General features: G+C 40.0%; 1 protein-coding gene across 1 annotated transcript in view; it reads left to right on the plus strand.

Annotated features, from left to right (window-relative positions):
* The window catches only part of NKD1 (NKD inhibitor of WNT signaling pathway 1), a 105,289-nt gene that overhangs the window by 70,584 nt on the left and 15,823 nt on the right, over nt 1-18,882 (plus strand). The window contains exons 5-6 of the mRNA XM_054389837.1: nt 15,204-15,310; nt 17,895-17,990. Coding sequence (XP_054245812.1) covers nt 15,204-15,310; nt 17,895-17,990 — 203 coding nt within the window. The remainder of the gene's footprint in view (nt 1-15,203; nt 15,311-17,894; nt 17,991-18,882) is intronic.

The raw sequence follows: 18,882 nt of genomic DNA on the forward strand, positions 1-18,882 counted from the left end.
TGACATCAGAACCAGAAGCAGGAAAATCTCTTTCTGACACTGATTGTGGAAAAGAGGCAATTTCCTACTTGTCTGAATACAAGCTCTTTAGAGCCAAGCATATAACTATTAGTGTACTTCAGCTACCTTTTGGAGTTCAAGGTGAAGTCGTTAAGCTCAGAAGACTCCTAACCTATCACCCCAATTAATTATTTGATAATGTGATACGTCAGTGTTCTCCTGGAGGATTATGGCTTAGGTGTTTCTGCTAGTTATAAATGCGCAACTCTGTGAGATCAATCTAGTCCTTTACCTGTCAGAGGAGCTGCTTCTCAGGTTGATAGCAATCTGTTCCCCATTTCATTTGTCAGCCAAGGGAGATGTCTTGATTATTATCATATCTCAACAGAAGACTGGAGGAGATCCAAGCCTTTGTGGTGCCTTCTCTAAATGAGATAGCCAAAGCCCTGCTGAAAGTGAAAGAGTTTGACCTGAATCAACAAGTCCATTTTCTTTGTATGTTTCCCAAACCACATATATACAAATCATTAAATGTTAGATATTCTCTTGTCTAGTACAAAATTATTCAGGTCATCTTCTTGCCCATAAATATTGGAGAGCCCTCCAGCAGAGTTCAAAGCACATGTTGCTGGGAAAAGCCCCCATCGTATCTGTGAAAGAGCTACTTGTAGCATTTTTCACATGTTTACAAGACATTATGGAATTTCTACACCTGCAAGTAAGGCATGCTGCATTCAATAAAGCAGAAAAAGAATTAATTATATTAATAATATCATTATGTGTTTTTTAAGATGTTACTAGTATGTTCAGTCAATCCTTCATCTCTTCTTCCTCCACCCAGCATCCAGGGAATTGGTGGTTGAGTGGGAGCTGAGATATGGTTAATAGAGCTCTGCCAGTGTTGTCATTTCAGACTTTAGCAAGAACTAATAGGCAAACAATAGTAAAAAATGATCTATTGGATTAGGACTGCAGATCTTATGTCCAATGCTGCCAATCTTTCCAGCCCTGACATGACTGTTCTCATGCATTGCAAGATAATTCCTTCTCCTCTGTCTCTCAGTCCAGTCAAAAATCAGTGAAGACTTCAGTTCCTCGAGTGGTTTCTAAAACTGGAAGAAATCAACTCTGAGGTAGGGTGACGAGGTATGGCACTTGAGCCCACCCTCTTAGCTGTAATAGTCATGTGTTATGCTAGGCTATGAATGGATAATGAAAGGTAATTATGTTAAACTGCATGTTCCATTCTAGTTAATGCTTTCAGTTATGATGGTTAATTAATTTTCCATGTGTTATGTACAACAAAATTCCAATGTATTCATAGAAAAGACATAGACTGTGTCTTGCACACAGGGAAAGTTGCTTCCCCTACGTTGGGCAGTTTTAAGACTCAGCCTGAGAGTGTGCTGCGCCATCTCGTTTAAACTACACTATCACCTAGAAAAGTTGGATGACATGATCTTTAGAGTCCCTTCCAACCTGGCATTCTGTGATTAATTGTTATTACCTACCTAGTACAATTGATGCAGTCTTGGTGCTTTGCAGAAAATGTTCTTAAACCAAATACCTATTCATCACTGACCCTGAAAACAGAGTGCTAATAATTCTACATTAAAAGTGCTCTTGTGGCCAGCCTTCTGGGATGTTGTATGGGAACTCTGCATTTTAATGACTTGTTGCTAATCCTATGCACTTACCATAGATTTGCTATATGTGAGTATACGCTATGTGATCACCTCAGGCTAATGATCACTTGCTCACTGGCAGTATTTTGTTTGTTTGTTTTGGTTGTCAAGAGGTTCCTACTGTACCCATTCCTACTCTTAATATGACATGAAAGACCTTCAGGGTGACCCGCCGGCACCAGTCACCATTATCTGACAGCTAGTCCCTGCCTAGACTGGAAGCTGATAAGCTGGTTAATATGAATTGGAAGGAGTACCAAAGAACATGAGGGGAGGAAATAAATGGAGCAGTGGAGAGTGCCAAGAGAAAACTGCTTAGTTTGGCAGTTAGAATAAAAGTCACCAAAGAACATGAGACTGGTAGGATTAGCAGAAGTTTTCCTGTGGTCCTGCACAGATCCAGGAAATTATAAGAAGCAGGTAGGCTGTTTGCCATGAGTGGGAGGAAAATCTTATGGCATAAGGCACTTTAAAAAATTCTAAAAAAATATAAAACTGTAGAAGTGTTTCTTAACATTAGCTGTTCCAGTTGGGGGAGGGCTGGTGTGTGGATCAGAAGCCTTTACTTCTAGAGCTGCTGTTCTAAGTGCAGCCAGGTCAGTACTGATGAAAGTCTGTTGCCATCCAATGGTCGTCCATGGCCTGTATGTAATGAGTTAGTGGTCTCCAGGTGTTTCCAAATGGTCCTTTACAGTGTCTAACAGTTCCCACCCATGCTGGCAAGCGGAGCACAGAAAAGCAGTGAAAAGTGGGCTGTTATGTCACCTCAGAGGGTGAGCTTTCCCCTCACACTGAGCTGCTGCTGTGCAGAGGGTATGTGCTCTGCTGCCCATGCTGTGCTTCTTCCCTGCATTTTGGATATTGCTCTTTAGCTGACAACCCACCAGCTCCTACCAGTGCTGCCTAACAGTTTTTGATAGATTATGTGTTTTGTCTGTGGTTTCTGGGTTATTAATCCTCTGCACTAGAATGACAAGATCATACTTGAGTGGTTTCACTTTGATAGCTGTATTCAAATCGTTCTACACTGCTGCAAATTTACTATTTCTGAGCACAAGCAAGTTGAGTGTTAGGTGTAGGAACCCAATATCAAAGCTGAAAACATAGCTTGAGATGTCTTACATCCATGTCTTGTCCCTTACAGTATGACAGAGAGGGTGTTTCAAAATACAGTGCACAAGAAAACCTTCCAAACTTACAAGTGGTCTCTATTCTTTATGGTAGGTGATGAAAGTCAAATGTTAATAGTAATTTGTGTGAAATGTGTAATAGCTATTTCAGTAGAAAACTGAGGTAATGATACAGAGGTGAGCAAGCACATCAAAAAGAGCAACGAGCTAATCTTCAGTGAACAACGTAAACATGGAAAGCTTTACAATGATATATGCATGTTTTGTATTTATAACAATGCTGATTTTCCACACTCTTTCCTTCTGCCTGAGACTGGCAAATTTTCCTGCTTTCATGGAGAAGCTGAGGGGGCATTAGAAAAAGAATGAATTAGCAATGAGAATATTCATTTAGTCTCAGGCCAGGGTAGTTGTGAACTAGTTTGCTGGGAGGCAAAAGTCACCTGTGGGTGTAGCTGTTGGAAAAACCTGAATCTACAAATCTCTCAAGCTGCTTCTCTTGTAGCATGTGAGAGTCAGAAGATCAGGATGCATGTGGGAACAGGAGAATCAAAGGACAAAAGAACATAGTTTAGGCAGATCTCATCAAAGGCAGGAGGGCTCTTGCATTTGTCTTCCACATCCCAAAGGTGAACAATGCATCACAGCAGAGCTTAGGCAGCAGACTGTGGGCACCTAACTGGCTGCTGACATCAGTGAGTAAAGTTCATGGGAAGCTACCATGTAGTGGGACTGAGATAGCAGTAAGAAATGGATGCCAGTGATATAAAAGTGTCATGCTCTCTGCATTGGCTTGAAAGGACTGGGCCTCAGTAATCTGGACTCCAAATCAGTCTTGGTCATTGATGGTTTCCTTTGGACTGCCAGCACTGTGATTCAGAGGAGGAGGGTAATGTAGCATGTGTAAGCATATTTGCATGGGCTGTTCATCTAGAGTTGTGTGGGTAATGATCACACTGAGTGCACAGGAGTGCAGGCTGGTGCACAGTTCTGCCTTAGCATCCTGCTGCGTGGGTACACCTGTCAAACCCTTACCCCACTGCCCAGGGATTGCCAGGTTACAGCTAGCCACCTCCTCATGTCCTGCTCTCCTGCCTCCACAGCGGTGACTAATCTAGAAGGCAAGGTCTACTGTCAGATGCACCTTGGCAAACTGATCGACTTGGGCTGTGAGATCGACTATCTGTGAGAGACAGCTGATCTATTGTGTATGGTACAGAGATAAAGCTGCATTACTATACATGTGCAGCACTATAAAAATCTGCTTGAACTTTGCCCCAGGACATCCGCCACCAAGAACAAAGAATGAAATATGGGAACAAGTCAGGAGTTTGAAAACAATCTCTCTGGAAACATGATGAATACCAGTGGTTTCATTTATTCTACTTGAAGAACAAAGGTCCTTTTCTACTTCTAATTTCCCAGCAACGATTATTACCAGTTATTTTTCTTGTAGCTTTGACCACAGTTCGTGGAGGTTTTATTAAATATGTTTTTGAAAAGTGAGTCAAAATGCCATTTTTCTCTGACTCTCTTGTGGCTCTCTCTTTTTTTACCCATGTGAAACTAGAGCATATTTCCAGGCAAAGATTTGGGGTCAGATAATACTCTCATGCTGGTGTTCATGGAATTATTCCAGTTTTGTGCTCTTGTAATTGAAAGAAGTTCTGGCCCTTGCTATTTCAGAAGACAATGTATTTGTTTCAAATCCCTTGCGTTTACATGAAACATTACATTTATTTTTATAAACCTTGAATACTGCATTTAATAGACACTGTGTCCTGATGCAACTCCTTAATATTCCCAAAGTTACCAGTTCTCATGTGTTTGACTCAACCTTGGCACAGACAGGCAACCACCCTTCAGAGTGCTTCCTTTACTGGGTTTTTGGTAGCTTTCTGCAACAGGCTTTTGTTTAGATCCCAAACGCATGCCGCTGGAAGGCCTGCAGAGATTTCATACCCAAGAGTGTCTCATGTGAGGATACAGTGTATGACAGGATTAAATAGTTCTTGCATTTCTAGGATCAAATTTAGCAGCCATCATTTTATATAGATGGCTAGATAGATATAAAGCTAGATAGATGTAAAGCTAGATGGATGTAAAGCTAGACAGATGCCTGAACCTTCAGGCTGGATAGTTTAGACACAACAACCTGTCATCCTGCTGAACCTTACAAATACACAAGCATGTACATGCAGACTTAGAGGCAATTTCAGGGAAAAGCATACTGCTTTTTGCCTGTTGCTGTTTCAAATTCAATGTGTATATCAGTCAGGGTGCTTTTGTGTGCTTCAACTCCACTTCTGCTGCAGTAGCTACAGAAACCCAAAGTTTTACCTCACCAGGCAGAACAAGTGCCCTTTGTTACCTAGACAGATTACAGCTTTTTCTAAAGTCTGCTCTTCATAAAAGCCCAGCTTGAACAGTGGAAATTCTGACTTGCTTCAGATACTGAGGAGACTTTTATAGTTTCAAGTAGCTCCAGGGTTATATTTTAAAAGTTGGATTTCATCACATGTTTCAAGTTTGGTGGAAAAAAAAAAAAGGGCATGATATTTTTAGCAGAAAAAAAGTCCCACACACACCTTTTTTCTTAACAGATGTTTCATCTCAATCATAGTCAAACCTCAAAGCACAAGTAGCAGTCAACCTTATTCTCCTGTGGAGAAAAAGATAAAATGTCATTTGTTTGGAAGAGGGTTTTTTTGTAACCACAACTAGTTTGTGAGTAAAAGCAAATAATAAATGCAGCACTACAGGGTTGTGGAAATGAACCCGAAGCAACATTTCTGCTCTTGAAAGAGCTTGGAGTCCAGCTGCTCTTGTTATATGGAAACTCCCAACCCCCAGCCTACCAAAAAAATAAAAATACCAGTAATCATGTTTTTCTTGCTTTATAAATCTGATCCAGCAATTCAGATCCTTTCACCAGTAAAATATGTCATACAAAGAGCCGAACTTTGTACCAAAAGGGATTTAGAACTGCAAAGGTAACAAAAAGAGAAGGAAGGCATAGTAGTTGTAAAACAAAATATCCAGAAGTAAAAGAGCTGCTACCCAAGGAATTTTCACAGGACTCTGGAGGAGCAGAGAGCTGGGCTGTGCCTTGCAGCTGGGGCTTTACATGGGCATGGGGGTGGATGAGGAAACAAGGCAATCCTGAGCTACATGTGCACAAAATTTGTTTAGGTGGGAGTTAGAGTCCCTCCTAAGGACTTGGAAGCATTAAGCTAAAGTGTGGTGCTGCAGACCTTTTCTGTTTGTTTTATTTAGTGAGCCTTTACAGAGAGTGGAGCCATCCAGGTGTTGAAGGATATTCTTGGCAAGTCATTGTTCAGATGAAGACTTCACTCTGTGCCTGCTGCCAGACCCTCTGGGTGCTGCCCAGGGCACCACCTGTCTGCCCAGTCCCAGGATGCCTGTGCCCCTGCAGGGCCAGCTGCCCTGGCCCCACCAGCAAGTAGTGATTGCTGCTCAGGTTCACAGTCTCACAGTATATCAGAGGTTGGAAGGGACCTCAAAAGATCATCAGGTCCAACCCCCCTGCCAGAGCAGGATCACTTAAAGTAGTCCACACAGGAATGCATCCAGGTGGGTTTTGAAAGTCTCCAGAGAAAGAGACTTCACAACCCCCCTGGGGAGCCTGTTCCAGGGCTCTGTCACCCTTACTGGAAAGAAGTTTCTCCTCATGTTGAGGTGAAATCTTCTATGTTCAAGTTTGAACCCATTGTTCCTTGTCTTATCACTGTGAACCATGGAAAAGTGCCTGGTCCCCTCCACTTGACTCCCACCCCTCAGATACTTATAGACGTTGATCAGATCCCCTCTCAGTCTTCTCAAGACTAAACAGCCCCAGGGCTCTCAGTCTCTCTTCATAAGGGAGATGCTCAAGTCCCCTAAGCATCCTCCTGGCTCTCCCTTGGATTCTCTCCAGCAGGTCTCTGTCTCTCTTGAACTGGGGAGTCCAAAACTGGACACACTATTCCAGGTGTGGTCTCACCAGGGCAGAGTAGAGAGGTAGAAGAATTTCCCTAGACCTGCTGGACACACCTTTCTTGATACATCCCAGGATCCCATTGGCTTTCTTGGCCACAAGAGCACATTGTTGTTCCATGCAGAACTTGCTGTCCACCAGCACTCCAAGGTCTTTCTCTGTGGAGCTGCTTTCCAGGTTCAAGACACTATGTTTGAATGAGAAATAAGACTAGGAGGATATTGCAGGCTTTTTCACTAAAGAGGTAGCTCAAAGTGGGAAGAAGACTTCAGTTGTGAAACTCATGAGCTTTCTAGAGCTATAGGAAGGTCTGGATCCTTCCCTCAAGGATAGGTGCTCCAAACCATGTTTTCTTCTGTGTTTTGAGTGGTGCATAGCACAGGAGGCTTCCATCTCTGATTGCAGTCTTTAGGCTTTACTATAATTAGTAATAATGGTGAGCTGTGTTTGCTCTGTGGGAATAATTTCTTGTGATGAGATCCTGTGTGCTCTCTAGAGTTTAAATAAGGTGGTTGGGTCAAGCTTTGATGGATTTTATTTCTCTGTATGTTCTGCAGTATGTGATGTATCACCTTCTGCAGTATGTGATGTATCACCTCAATACTGTTCCTCATCTCTGTATAAATAGGAAAAGGAAGACATATGCTTGTATGTGCACACATATATGCAGGACTCTTGGTCAGTATATTGCTTTTCAGTTGTGCTGTGGATCAATCTCCCCCTCTTCCATCTCACAGAGTAAGGTGTGGGGCTTTGAAGGATGGGAACTCTAAACCTACTTCTTAATATTAACTATGAGGGAGTTGTTGATGTACAACTGATTCATCACAGCCAAAATACAGTATAGGTCCACAACATGGCCCTCTATAAAAGGCTAGCTTTGTGAGGGTCAAAGTGGCATTCTTCTCATGGGAAGCAATTTTGACAGAATGAATAGTACAGTTCAGATACCTTTAGAGGCCCCATTATAATAGCAGAGGTGAGGGAAACACAATTTTCTTATTGAACATCTGAGTTAGTTAGATGTAGATATCAAAATCTATGTTGTTAATAACATTCCCTACGCAGCCTTCATTTGAATAAAGGGTTATGCAGTGGCTGGGTTTTTTTCTTTTTTCTTCTTCTGTGAATCTCAAGGGAAAAGAATCCAAAGAAACAAGGAAAATTTAAGATAGAAAATCCTCTGTGAACAAGCATGTCTGCAACTTACACTGAGAAGGGATTTTTAAAACACAAAATTGTTACCAGTTACTAACCAAAAATCAGTGTCTGGCCATCTTAAAGAAGAGAGGTCTTTCTTCTTTTGCTTTAAGCCACAAATGATCAGTTTATGTCCCCATCTGTCACTGTTCATCAACAGAATTCAACACTTTGCAGGTACATTCTGAGCCCCAGGGACACATAATGCTGTTAGAATGGTAAATGGTCCATATGACAGTGACAGTTTACAATTAAGAAGCATTTACCCATGTTAAATGATACAGAGAGTTATAGCAGACTGCTTCCTGTTAATGTGGCTTTTGATATGCCCACTGATCAAACACCAATCTTGCTGCTATGGGTATCATTCTGAACTATTCTAACCAAAGTTTATGGAAATTCTTCCCCCTTTCTCCACCCTATCCCCCCTTCCTTTTTTTTTTTTTTAAGATGGAGGAGGGAGAAATGATCTTCTTTGATCTCCAATGAGGAAGGGGAAAAAAGAAACTGTTCTGTTCAGGCTTTTGGCTAACACAACAAACAGTGTTTAAAATTTAACTTTGCTTAGTTAATTAGCAATTCTGTTTAGTGCTGTCTGATCTTCATCCAAAAGGTATTTTGAAGCTTGAGAACTGAACATCAAAGTGTATTGGGTGAAGATGGTCAAGTAAGGCATTTAATCTGGCAGTTGCTGTTGATGAAATGCAGCCAGTTGGGGAACTAATTGGAAAAAGGAATCATAATCTGGCAAAATTCAGCAAATTCCCTCCCTGCAGCAAACTCGCTTCAGAGAGTGTGAGAAATCTAAGGTTAGTGTTTATAGTGTTTAAGTATGTATGAGTTACACCCTAGCTAGCAGAGAGGGGCTGTGTTGTCCATTGTATCTGTATCTTTAGTACATATCTTGTTTTATAAGGGCATAATAAAAAAATTTCCCCCCTCAACTCAGCAGCCATAAAAACAGACATCAGACCTAGGCAGAAACCTGTATCAAGACTTGGAAGTACTTCTACTTAAATTTGTCAGGTTGTTGGAATTGGCAAAGGGGACTGAAGCTCTAAGAGAGTGAATTTCAGTTTAGCAGTTTCCTAATGTCCTAGTGGTGACTTGACAGCTAGAATCATTATCTAATGCTTTGAACAATTAAAATGTACTTTGGTTGTCCATTTTTGCTGGATTTTTTTTTTGCAAGCCATCACACGGTCTGCACCACTGCCCCTCTGTTCTATGCTCAACAGTATCCCCTGGTCAGTGCCGGCAGTATGTCTTGTGACAGCTTGAATCTTTCAGGGGTTTGGATTTTTTTCATACATTGTGGTGTGCAATTGAACCTTTAATTTCTTTTGGCACCATCAACAGTAAATAGTGAAACAGAAGAACATGAGTTCTCTCTGTATTTTCAGGTTAAAATACCCAACCCAGCCTAGTACAAAGAACTATTAGTATAGCTCTTGTTAAATTGATTTTGACTTGTCTCACTGGACTTAAAATGGACAATTAATTTCCCTACAGTAAGTTTCAGAGAAGGCAGCTTGATCTTTGTTATTTTGAAGGGTGTGTCTAATTCATCAGCTTCAGCTTTCAGCCAGAGAAAGTCTGAATACATGCTTTTGGCACTGACCCAGGATGAGCCTGTTTTCCTATGTGCTTTTTCTGGTGGCTGTGGAACAGGAATGTTGCTCTCTTCCTGGGCCTATTCTGCCTATGTTCCTTTGCCCACTGGAAAAGACCACCTTTGCTCAAGCATAGTTATCTCCATCAGGGATGAATTTCAATCAATTCCATGGAATAAAACCAAAAAGCGCACTGAATGGCAGTGATATTCTTAATTGATGGCCTCCAGGAGAAATTAAAAATGAAATGTGAATGTAATTGTTAATTAAAGGATAACTTCTCAGTCTGGGCTTTCAAACATATCTATTTTTGTCCCTGTTGTCCTGCAGTCAGCAAAGTATGTCAGTTATGTCTGTCAAACCTGATTGGTAATGAAAAAGATATTGATAGAACCAGATAATTTAGACATCAGAGACTTCAGGAAAAACAATGCAATTATTTCTTTTTCAATAATTCTGGTCCTCCTAGACTCTAAGTTCTGTTGCATCTACTATATCTGTAACTTGGAAGTAAAATTATTACCCTGTTGATATTACAGGAATTTTACTACTGAGCTCAGCTGGACCAGCTCTTCAATGCTCGATTCCACCAGTAAAATGTTGGTCCTGAGGTTCAGTATGAGCTGTTACAGAATTCCTTATGACTTCATCTCCTTGTCTTGAAATGTCTATGCATTTTTTAAATTTTCCTTTTATCCTACTCCCCCATAAGTCTCTGTGGTTTGTTGTTTTTCCCCACAGACAGATAATTCTCTCCCTTTGTTTCTGGTAGTAGTTTTAAAGAATTGCTGTGGAATGCAGTCTATACAACTTAAGGGGAAGGGTTTGGTTATATATATGCCAGATGCTTACTTTCATAGGTGACATTTTTGGCAACTCTCCAATTTTACCTTTACTCTGAATTCTCTCAAAAATTAGACAGTAACAACCCTGGCGTTAAGATAATAGTCACTGGCAATGTCCAGGTATAATTTATCACCATGGAATTGGATGGCTTCTCCCATAGTTGTGCTGTCTGAGTTGAGGCCCTGTGGTCCATCACATAGCCTTCAGAATGGCTGTCATCCCAAAAAGGCTCTGAAGCAGTTCATCTTTAGCCTGAGTTCTCCTAACTGCTGTGCAGCTTTGGACTTGGTAGCTGTAACTTAGACTGGAACATTCATCACAGCTGCATCTTTCTTTTTTATTATTTGTGCCTGGCCACAAGATCCTCCTAATTTGTCTGACTAAAATGTGAAGTACAGTTGAGAAACAGTTTTGTTCTCTTTTTCCCCCCTTTACCTCATATGCAAGAACGAGGTGACTGAAGAACAGTTCGACAGTCTGAAGCTTAGTATTTTATGCTCATTCAATACATGCAGCACAGCAATCCATTTATACATAATTTTTGGGGGGTTTTGGTGACTCCTAAGGAGGATTTGGAATTTTTTGCCCTTTTCTTAGGAATGAATAAAGTCCTGAAGAAAATACTTAATTCTTCAGGGATGAGTCTTAATACCTTTAAACTGGCATTCATTCTCTCCCTCTCTTCCTCCCCCGCTGCAATTACAAGCAGTGGTAGTAATTAATGATCTTAGAGAGAAACATCTGCTAGTACACTTAAGCCAGTCAGTTTGTTTTTCATGAAAGAATGGTGTTTCACAACTTTTCCAAGTTAGTATTTTTCCTTTATTGTCTTTCCAATTTCAAATATTGTCCAGACACATTTTTATAGTGTCTTAAGGTTATAGAAGTGAATACAAGACCATTAATAATGAACAAGAAAAGAGAACATCATAAAGAAAGCATATGCAGTATTTCAATTCATGAAACATTCTGTTAGAGAACATTGTTTTTGAAAGCATGTGGTTATTCCCATGAGAAGCAATAAATATACTTTCTTGTTTTCCCCCTCCAGTTGCGGATTCCCACAACAAGGGTAGGTTTCTCTGTGTATTTGTCTTTATAGCACATTCTCTTTGTCGGGACTTGTTATCTGAGTGGGGAGTTAGGTATTTTTGCACAGATGATATATGGTACATGGACCTGTTTGTGATAGTCCAGATTTTAGAAACATAAGCCTATTAATTCTCCACGAGATAGGTATCTTGTCTGGTCTAGTTTAATATGGTTGGCAGAGCTGAAAGGAAGTTCACACTGTGAATACTTCTGAACCTTGGCATGCGGCTTACTGGTGGATCTCTGTTTGCAGGCTGCCAGTTTTAACTGTCCCAAGCAGACATTCTTATTTATAAGTAGATTCAGCATGTGTTTGTATCCTTCACCAAACTGAGCGCATGTCAATAGTCAAACCTAAGTATAGAAACAGGATACCCAACACTTTCCCTTCTCTTCTCAGACAAAACAGTTGTACTCCAGTATGTATTTTTAAATGTTCATTGGGTTTGGATAAGGCACGTGAGGATATATGCATAGACACATTATTTGATAAATCATAAATATTATTTTAATACCTCCATATTCCCCTTTAAAGCTTCCTCATTCAGATTTCATTTTCCTTTGCTGAATGAAACTTGACATCAGGATGAGATCACCAGATTTCCCCATTTCATATGGGCTCCAAAATGATTAACTGATTTCAAAGGATAATTCCCTGGAGCAGCAAGGCCAATGAGTTCTTCAGATCAAGGGTCAGCAAAGCTCAAAGAGGATAATTTCTGGCATACAGTATTTAAATTCTCTCAAGGAGCGTACTGCAAGATGTATCTCCTCCTTCCCCAATAGTTGAACTCTTGTTTTTTCAGAATTCTAATTTGTCAGAGCACGTTTTTTTTTCTCTGTTACACAAATTATATATTAAATTGAAAGCTGCCTATCTGAATGCACAAACTGTACATGCAGAAAGGTTATTAAACCTGCCAGTGAAAGGGCTGTTCCTGAAACCAAAAGGTAACTCTGTGCCATTGTTCTCTGAAGTACCCTGCAGACTGGGTAGCTGGTACTCTTTGCACATGCTGGCGGCTTTTCAGCACAGTGGAAGAACACAGTGGTGGAAGGGGAAAATACCCTGTAAGACATTTCATTTTGACAGAAAAACCCAACAAAGAGCATTTGGGCATGGAACAGCCAGTGTGCAGGATCTGCTCCTCAACTCTTTCAGCCTCATATTGTTTGCCATACCAGTGACATTTGAGATGCTTTCCTGTAACAGATAAAAGACTGCTGTAGAAATCTTTTCGCCATTATGTTCCTTCATGCATTTAAAACTATGTGCTGGTTTTCCACTGTTCCAATGAAGCTAGGGGTCAAACCAGCCCAGTTTTAATTTATTTCACGTTCCCTAGAACAAGATTCTGAGTGACTGCAAAAGCCTCTCATACAAATGTTTCTATCAGTTTTGTTAGAAGTGTGCATGTGAAAAACTGATCACTGGTGCAAATGAGCCACTGAAACTCTAGGGGCATGTTTAATAGTTATGAAGAACCACTGTCAGTGTAACCATCTTGTTATGAAGGTCCTTTTCATTTCTTGATTTTAGAAGGAAACAATGAGGCTGGACTAAGGTAGACAACCCAATGCCTTTTGGTTTGCAGTGGTCTCTTTGGCCTTGGCTTTGAACTTCCAGGAAAATGGAGTTGCATTTATGGACAGAGTGGATATAAAACAAATGACCCTTCTTCAGATATACTTCAAAGATTTGACTTGTATGCAATATTTATTTTAATATGTGCCTTCATTATGATAATCACTACACAAAACCTCCTACGAAACACTATCTGCTCATCTGATAACACCATCTTAAAAGAACAAGGGAAGAAACTGCTGTGATGCAAGCTTTCTCTTCCTTCAGCTGACCTTCGTGCTTAGTTTGTTTGGTGTAGGAAATCATAACATGTCTTGGAGTAGAAATCAAAGTGTTTCAGTGCATCAGTATGTGTATAATAAACACCATGTCTGTTTGTATTTGTACAATGCAACTTTGTGTGTGTCTGTAAGCTGGTGTTAGTATAACATCAAAACTGCAAATAAGTATCAAAGTCAGGAAATTGCAAAGCTGAGATTTTTCTACCTCATTCCTCCTTTCTTTACTGCACATCCAAAATCTTTCATAGTATACTACAGTTTTGAAAACAAACAAAAAGTAATACAACAGTGTTAAATTTAAACGAAGCCTTAAGACTGGAAAATGTGATACACATTACAATGTGGCAAAAGGAACATTGTGGCAGAAATACTAGGTTTTGGAATTTCTATTTTTTTTTAAGCTAATTGTTCTGGTTTAAAAAGTGAAAGAAAATGGTGAAAAATTACTAACATAATATCTCAGTTTCTAGCATGTTGGTGACTTGCTTTCCTGGGAAAATGCTCATGAGGCACTTCAGTAGTGCCAAACACCACAGAGTAAACCCAGTTTGAAATGGGTCATCCTGAACTGGAGGGAATCATGTCTCCTTTTTTGTAAGGAATGTGATTTTACTGAACTGGCACTTACATGAGATCTCACTTACAAAGGCATCCCCAAGAAATTATTCCTACATCTCACTAAGATAAAGGCTTTGAGTAAATGCAATGCAATATCTCCTATTTTTTGAGGAGTAGGCAGGATTACTGCTATGCATAACAGTGTGAGCATAACATTGCTGGCAGAATCATGTGGATGTATAAAAAATTTGAGGGTAGAGTTAAAAAATCTGTGTGTATTTTCATAATACTAATGAATATAGAGTTAATTTTCTTCAGATACAGGGTTTCATCATGTGCAAGGCTGAGTGCCTCTGCAGGAGCCAAAGGCACAGCCATTAACTGTCTGGGCATTTGTCTTTTAATCTACATGAGAAATATATGTATTTTTCTGTTTTATGTATGTTATAATATTGTGGTACATAGAATCATAGATTTATAGAATGGTTTAGGTTGGGGACCTTAAAGATCACCTAGTTCAAACCCCCTTGCCATGGGCAGAGAAACTATCCACTAGACCAGGTTGCTCATGGCCACATCCAACCTGGCCTTAAATGATTCCAGGTAGGGGGCATCCACAACTTCCTTGGCTGATAGATGTTAGTATTGATGCTGATTATGAATTATATTGAATTATGCAAGTGCATAATGCTATAACATGAAACTTAGGTGAAATATCCTTTTTCAAACATGCTTTGAAAAAAAATGCAACTTAACCTTTTTGGCAGTTAGTGTTACCTTTTAGGAAGGTGGTAAGATTTGTGTGCATTTGAAGAGGGAAATTGGAACAGAATTAGACCTTCATTTCAGAATTCATTGCTTCATTCACTGCCGCTGAATGCAAAGTTTTTTTACAATATGTCACAAACTGTCAATATTTTGCAAATTATTTATTTACAGTAATATCTCTGCTGATTTATATTCTCATAATACTGTGTGTGAACTTGCTGTGACTCTAGTATGTTTCTGGAGAGGCTGTGTACCAAAAGTTTTTGGGAGATTGTCTGCTGTAATTATCCCAGATGTAGAGAACACAAAACCAAATCAAATATAATGATCCTTTCATACAAGTTTGCTGAAATAAATTTCACCCTAAATATAAAGACAGTTGGTAAATAAAAGACTGCTTTGACATTTCCTTATAAGTGCTTTTTCTTAAATATATTTTTTTTTGCAGTGGCTTTGCCTCCAGAAAAGACAGACGGAGTTTGCAGTGGAGATGAAAAGAAAGCAGAAAAAGAATGTGACACACACACAGCCTCCAAGAAGCAACTGAAATTTGAAGTAAGTCCTCTGTATTTAAAAGTTTCACTGTAGTGACATAATTATGGTAGAAAAACAACCTGTGGACTGAATAGTGTCCTCTGATGCTCCCAACAATTTTAATGGGTACAGGAGGAAGCAGGATTGCCACAAGTCAGTGTCTTACTACCAATGCTCCTTATGAGGTGATTAGTGAAATTTATTTCCAGGTTTGGAGTGCATCAAATGATTGCTAAAATGTATAATAAGAAGAGGCATTTAGTTTAACCTGCCATCTGTGATCCTTTCATAGGTAATTTATTATGCTGCCTACCATGTTACCAAATCTTTAGACGGTCTTTTGTGGACTATCACACTTGGTTAAATCAGCCTAGCGTGATGATGTTTGTGAAAGCTTCCTTAACCATTGATCTTCTGTGACTTGGCCTCTGAAGTGAAGTAACTCTGCCCTGCTACATGGGAAATCTGTCTGATCACATAGCAAGATGAAAAGGATCCTGGAGGGTAATGAGTCAGATGGTCTACTTCCTTATAGACTTAAAACCATCATAAAATGTCCAGATATTGTGTGTAGCTGACAGATTTTGTTTATATAGGGAGCAATTTAATAAATATGAGTATTGAAATATGCTGTCATCCTGCTAGAGGGTTGTCTATTTTGGTGAAAAGGAAGGTACTCTGGTACCAGCAAAAAACAGCATAAATTTTTCTCTCTCTGCACTCCAGCAGATGTGGCAAACTTCTACGTTTCAGTGCTGTCAGCCTGTCACAGTAATGAGCTTTGCGTACGTCAATTGTTATTTAAAAGACCATGCAGCCACCTTGCAACATGGCTTGAGTGTTCCATTTTCTTTCTCTAGAGCAGATTTAGTAGTCTGATACGATTTCTTTTCTACTCTTTCAAGGCTGATTAAAAGGAGGTAGCTTTCCCATTGGCAGTTCAGGTGCTGCTAGGTACTTGTGTGCCTTCTGGGGGGAGGTGACTTTTCCTGCCTTTTGGGGGTTTTTTGCACAGCGGTAATTCTTTTTCTAGGCATGTTTTATATTCCACCTTGAGTAGCAGACATTTGCAGAGAGGAAAGGCATGATAAATTGCAGTTAACAGTGCCTTGATATTTGAACATTGAAGGACACCTGTCAACATGGTTGGTGCCAGAGTAGCTGGAACTCCACTGTACTGGCAAAGTCTGTGTTTGTTCCCAAGTAGTTCTTGGCATGCCATAAAGGTTAGCACTCCGTACTAGGCACCATGACTAATGCAGGGAACATTGCCATGGCTTTCAACTAAGCAGCGCACATCCTCACTTAAAAATGTTATGTTAGGCACTGTGGGACAGGGAAGTATTAATATGTGGCATGAAGCCAAGTATTGATATTTTTTCTCTTGTTCTACAAATGAAAGTTTTCCAGCCATGTAAGATAGGAGTGGAGAGACTGTAAATGTTTCAAGGGTATAAAGGAATCAGAAACTCCAGTGTTGAGTGTTGAGACAAGAGGTCTAAATCTGACGTGGATGTGATTTGGCTTTTAAAGGTGCCCGGAATGTTTATGTAATACGAAACTGTGTTTCCACAGTAGAGTGTGGGGCACTTGGCAGGCTTTCAGCTGGGCTTGTTACAACTGAGAGAAAACTGCCTTTGAACTCGGCAGGGGACAGGGGGTACCGGTAACTGCTATAGGGAATCGTTTTCAAGTCAGAAGATCAACCAGGTATTTTGAGCTCTATCATGCTGAAGCTATTTGGAGCTGTTTATTTAACTTGCATACAGTGGCTTTCATTTTAATTGCACTGTAACTTTTCTGTTTTGCCTGTTGTGGCTCTGGGTAGTTCTGATTGCACAGGTCTTTAGTGAAAGCAAAAGATTTGTACCCAAGTGACTGGAGTGCATCCTTTGTTTTTTGGCTGAAGTCATGGTTTTTGTTTGGCGATTTCCACCCCTCTTCCCTTAACAAATCGATTCTTTCAGGTTTTCCAGAGATCATACTCTTACTAACAGAAGCACAGTTGAAATAAGGACCAGGCGCTACTCCCAGGTCATTGTTACATGCCAGTTCCTAAACAGGCTTCATTTCAGGAGTTCAGTAGCATGATGCTGTGCTGCACTAATTCTGGTAGCCTTTGGGTGTCAAATATCTGTGTCAAGGACAGGTCTCACTGGTGGAGATTTGTGCCATATGTCCACTTCATATTAATGACTGCTCCTGGCACTGTGATGCATTGCCTGTTCTTGAGTCTCTTTCTTTTCTTTTGTCTTCCTGAGTTAAGCAGATTTTTTTTCTTGCTTGCTTTAGTTGGAAATCTTTTATATTTCAAGAGCTTCAGGGAGTAGTTGTCTTGTAACTTTCTGTGCTTTCTGCAATGAAGTAGAAAGCATCTCATGGATTTCCCAAGGCCTACCCCAAGGGAGTTAGGATTGTCACATGACTGTGACAATACTTCTTCATTGTAGTGGACAGTGGCCTCCCTTGGACCTATTCTGAAAGCTTCCTCCCCATGTGAAGGATGGAGGAAAGAAGCAAGCAAACAGCCTCTTTCTGTGGAGAGTCTCCTTTGCAAGCAGGCCTTTTGCTTTAGGTAATCAGCTGCTCTTTGCATGTTTCTTAGGAATTGCAATGTGATGTGTCTGTAGAGGAAGATAACAGGCAAGAATGGACCTTCACACTGTATGACTTTGATAACAACGGAAGAGTCACACGCGAGGTAAGCAAAGTACAGCTGCCCCTTTGTGTGCAGCATTTGCTAACAAGAGAAGTGTTTTATAACAGGAACGTTTTTTCTTCTATGAAATAGAGGTGTCCTGCCAACTTAAACAGCAGTTTCCATGGACCCTTCTCTCCTAGAAACAATCCCACCAGTAGTTTGCTGTTTTCAGATGTATTGGGCCACTTTTTAAGCTGGTTGTTGTTTAATACCTAGGATTAGCCTTTAAAAAAGTAGTACTGGCATTCAAGGAGGAAAAATATCTGAAACAATTGAACAACTAAACATGTTGTCAAAATAAACCCCTGCAGATGTATATTGTTCTGGCTTCTTTCCTGCTTTTCAGAGTTAAGCTAACCAAATAACAAGGTTGCTTTCTGACATTCTTTCCAGTAGGACTAACTATACTGTTCTGTTGTTTTCGTTAATAGTAGGCTGATCTCTGCCTTCTCCCTCCACGTATAAATAACATTGCTGATATTTGCTGGAGGACTGTAGTGAATGGCTGTCAAAGCATAGCCGTGTTTAATTTTTGTTACCAAGATGTATTTGTTATCAAGTTGTATTTCCTGTGCAAGTAAGAAGCCAAATAAAAGGACAAATAGATTATAATACAGTCTTTTTTTTTCAGAGCTATTTCTGTCCAAATTGAAAGATACTTCTAGAATAATGTCTTTTACTGAGATTTACTGCAATGTGTTGTCAGAAATTTATTTTGCAAAGTGTTTTTTGGCATCCATGCCTTCAGGTAAGCAGCTGAAAATTGACGAGTTTTGTCTCTGGCCCTTATGTTGGTGTCTGTGAGAATTACTAAGAACTGATTAAAAGAAATAGGATGAATACTGAAAATTTAGTGGCCTTAGATACCAAATGAGGAGAGAATTCTTCCTAG

The sequence above is a fragment of the Indicator indicator genome, chromosome 19, assembly GCF_027791375.1.
Source record: "Indicator indicator isolate 239-I01 chromosome 19, UM_Iind_1.1, whole genome shotgun sequence".
Classification (NCBI taxonomy): Eukaryota; Metazoa; Chordata; class Aves; order Piciformes; family Indicatoridae; genus Indicator; species Indicator indicator.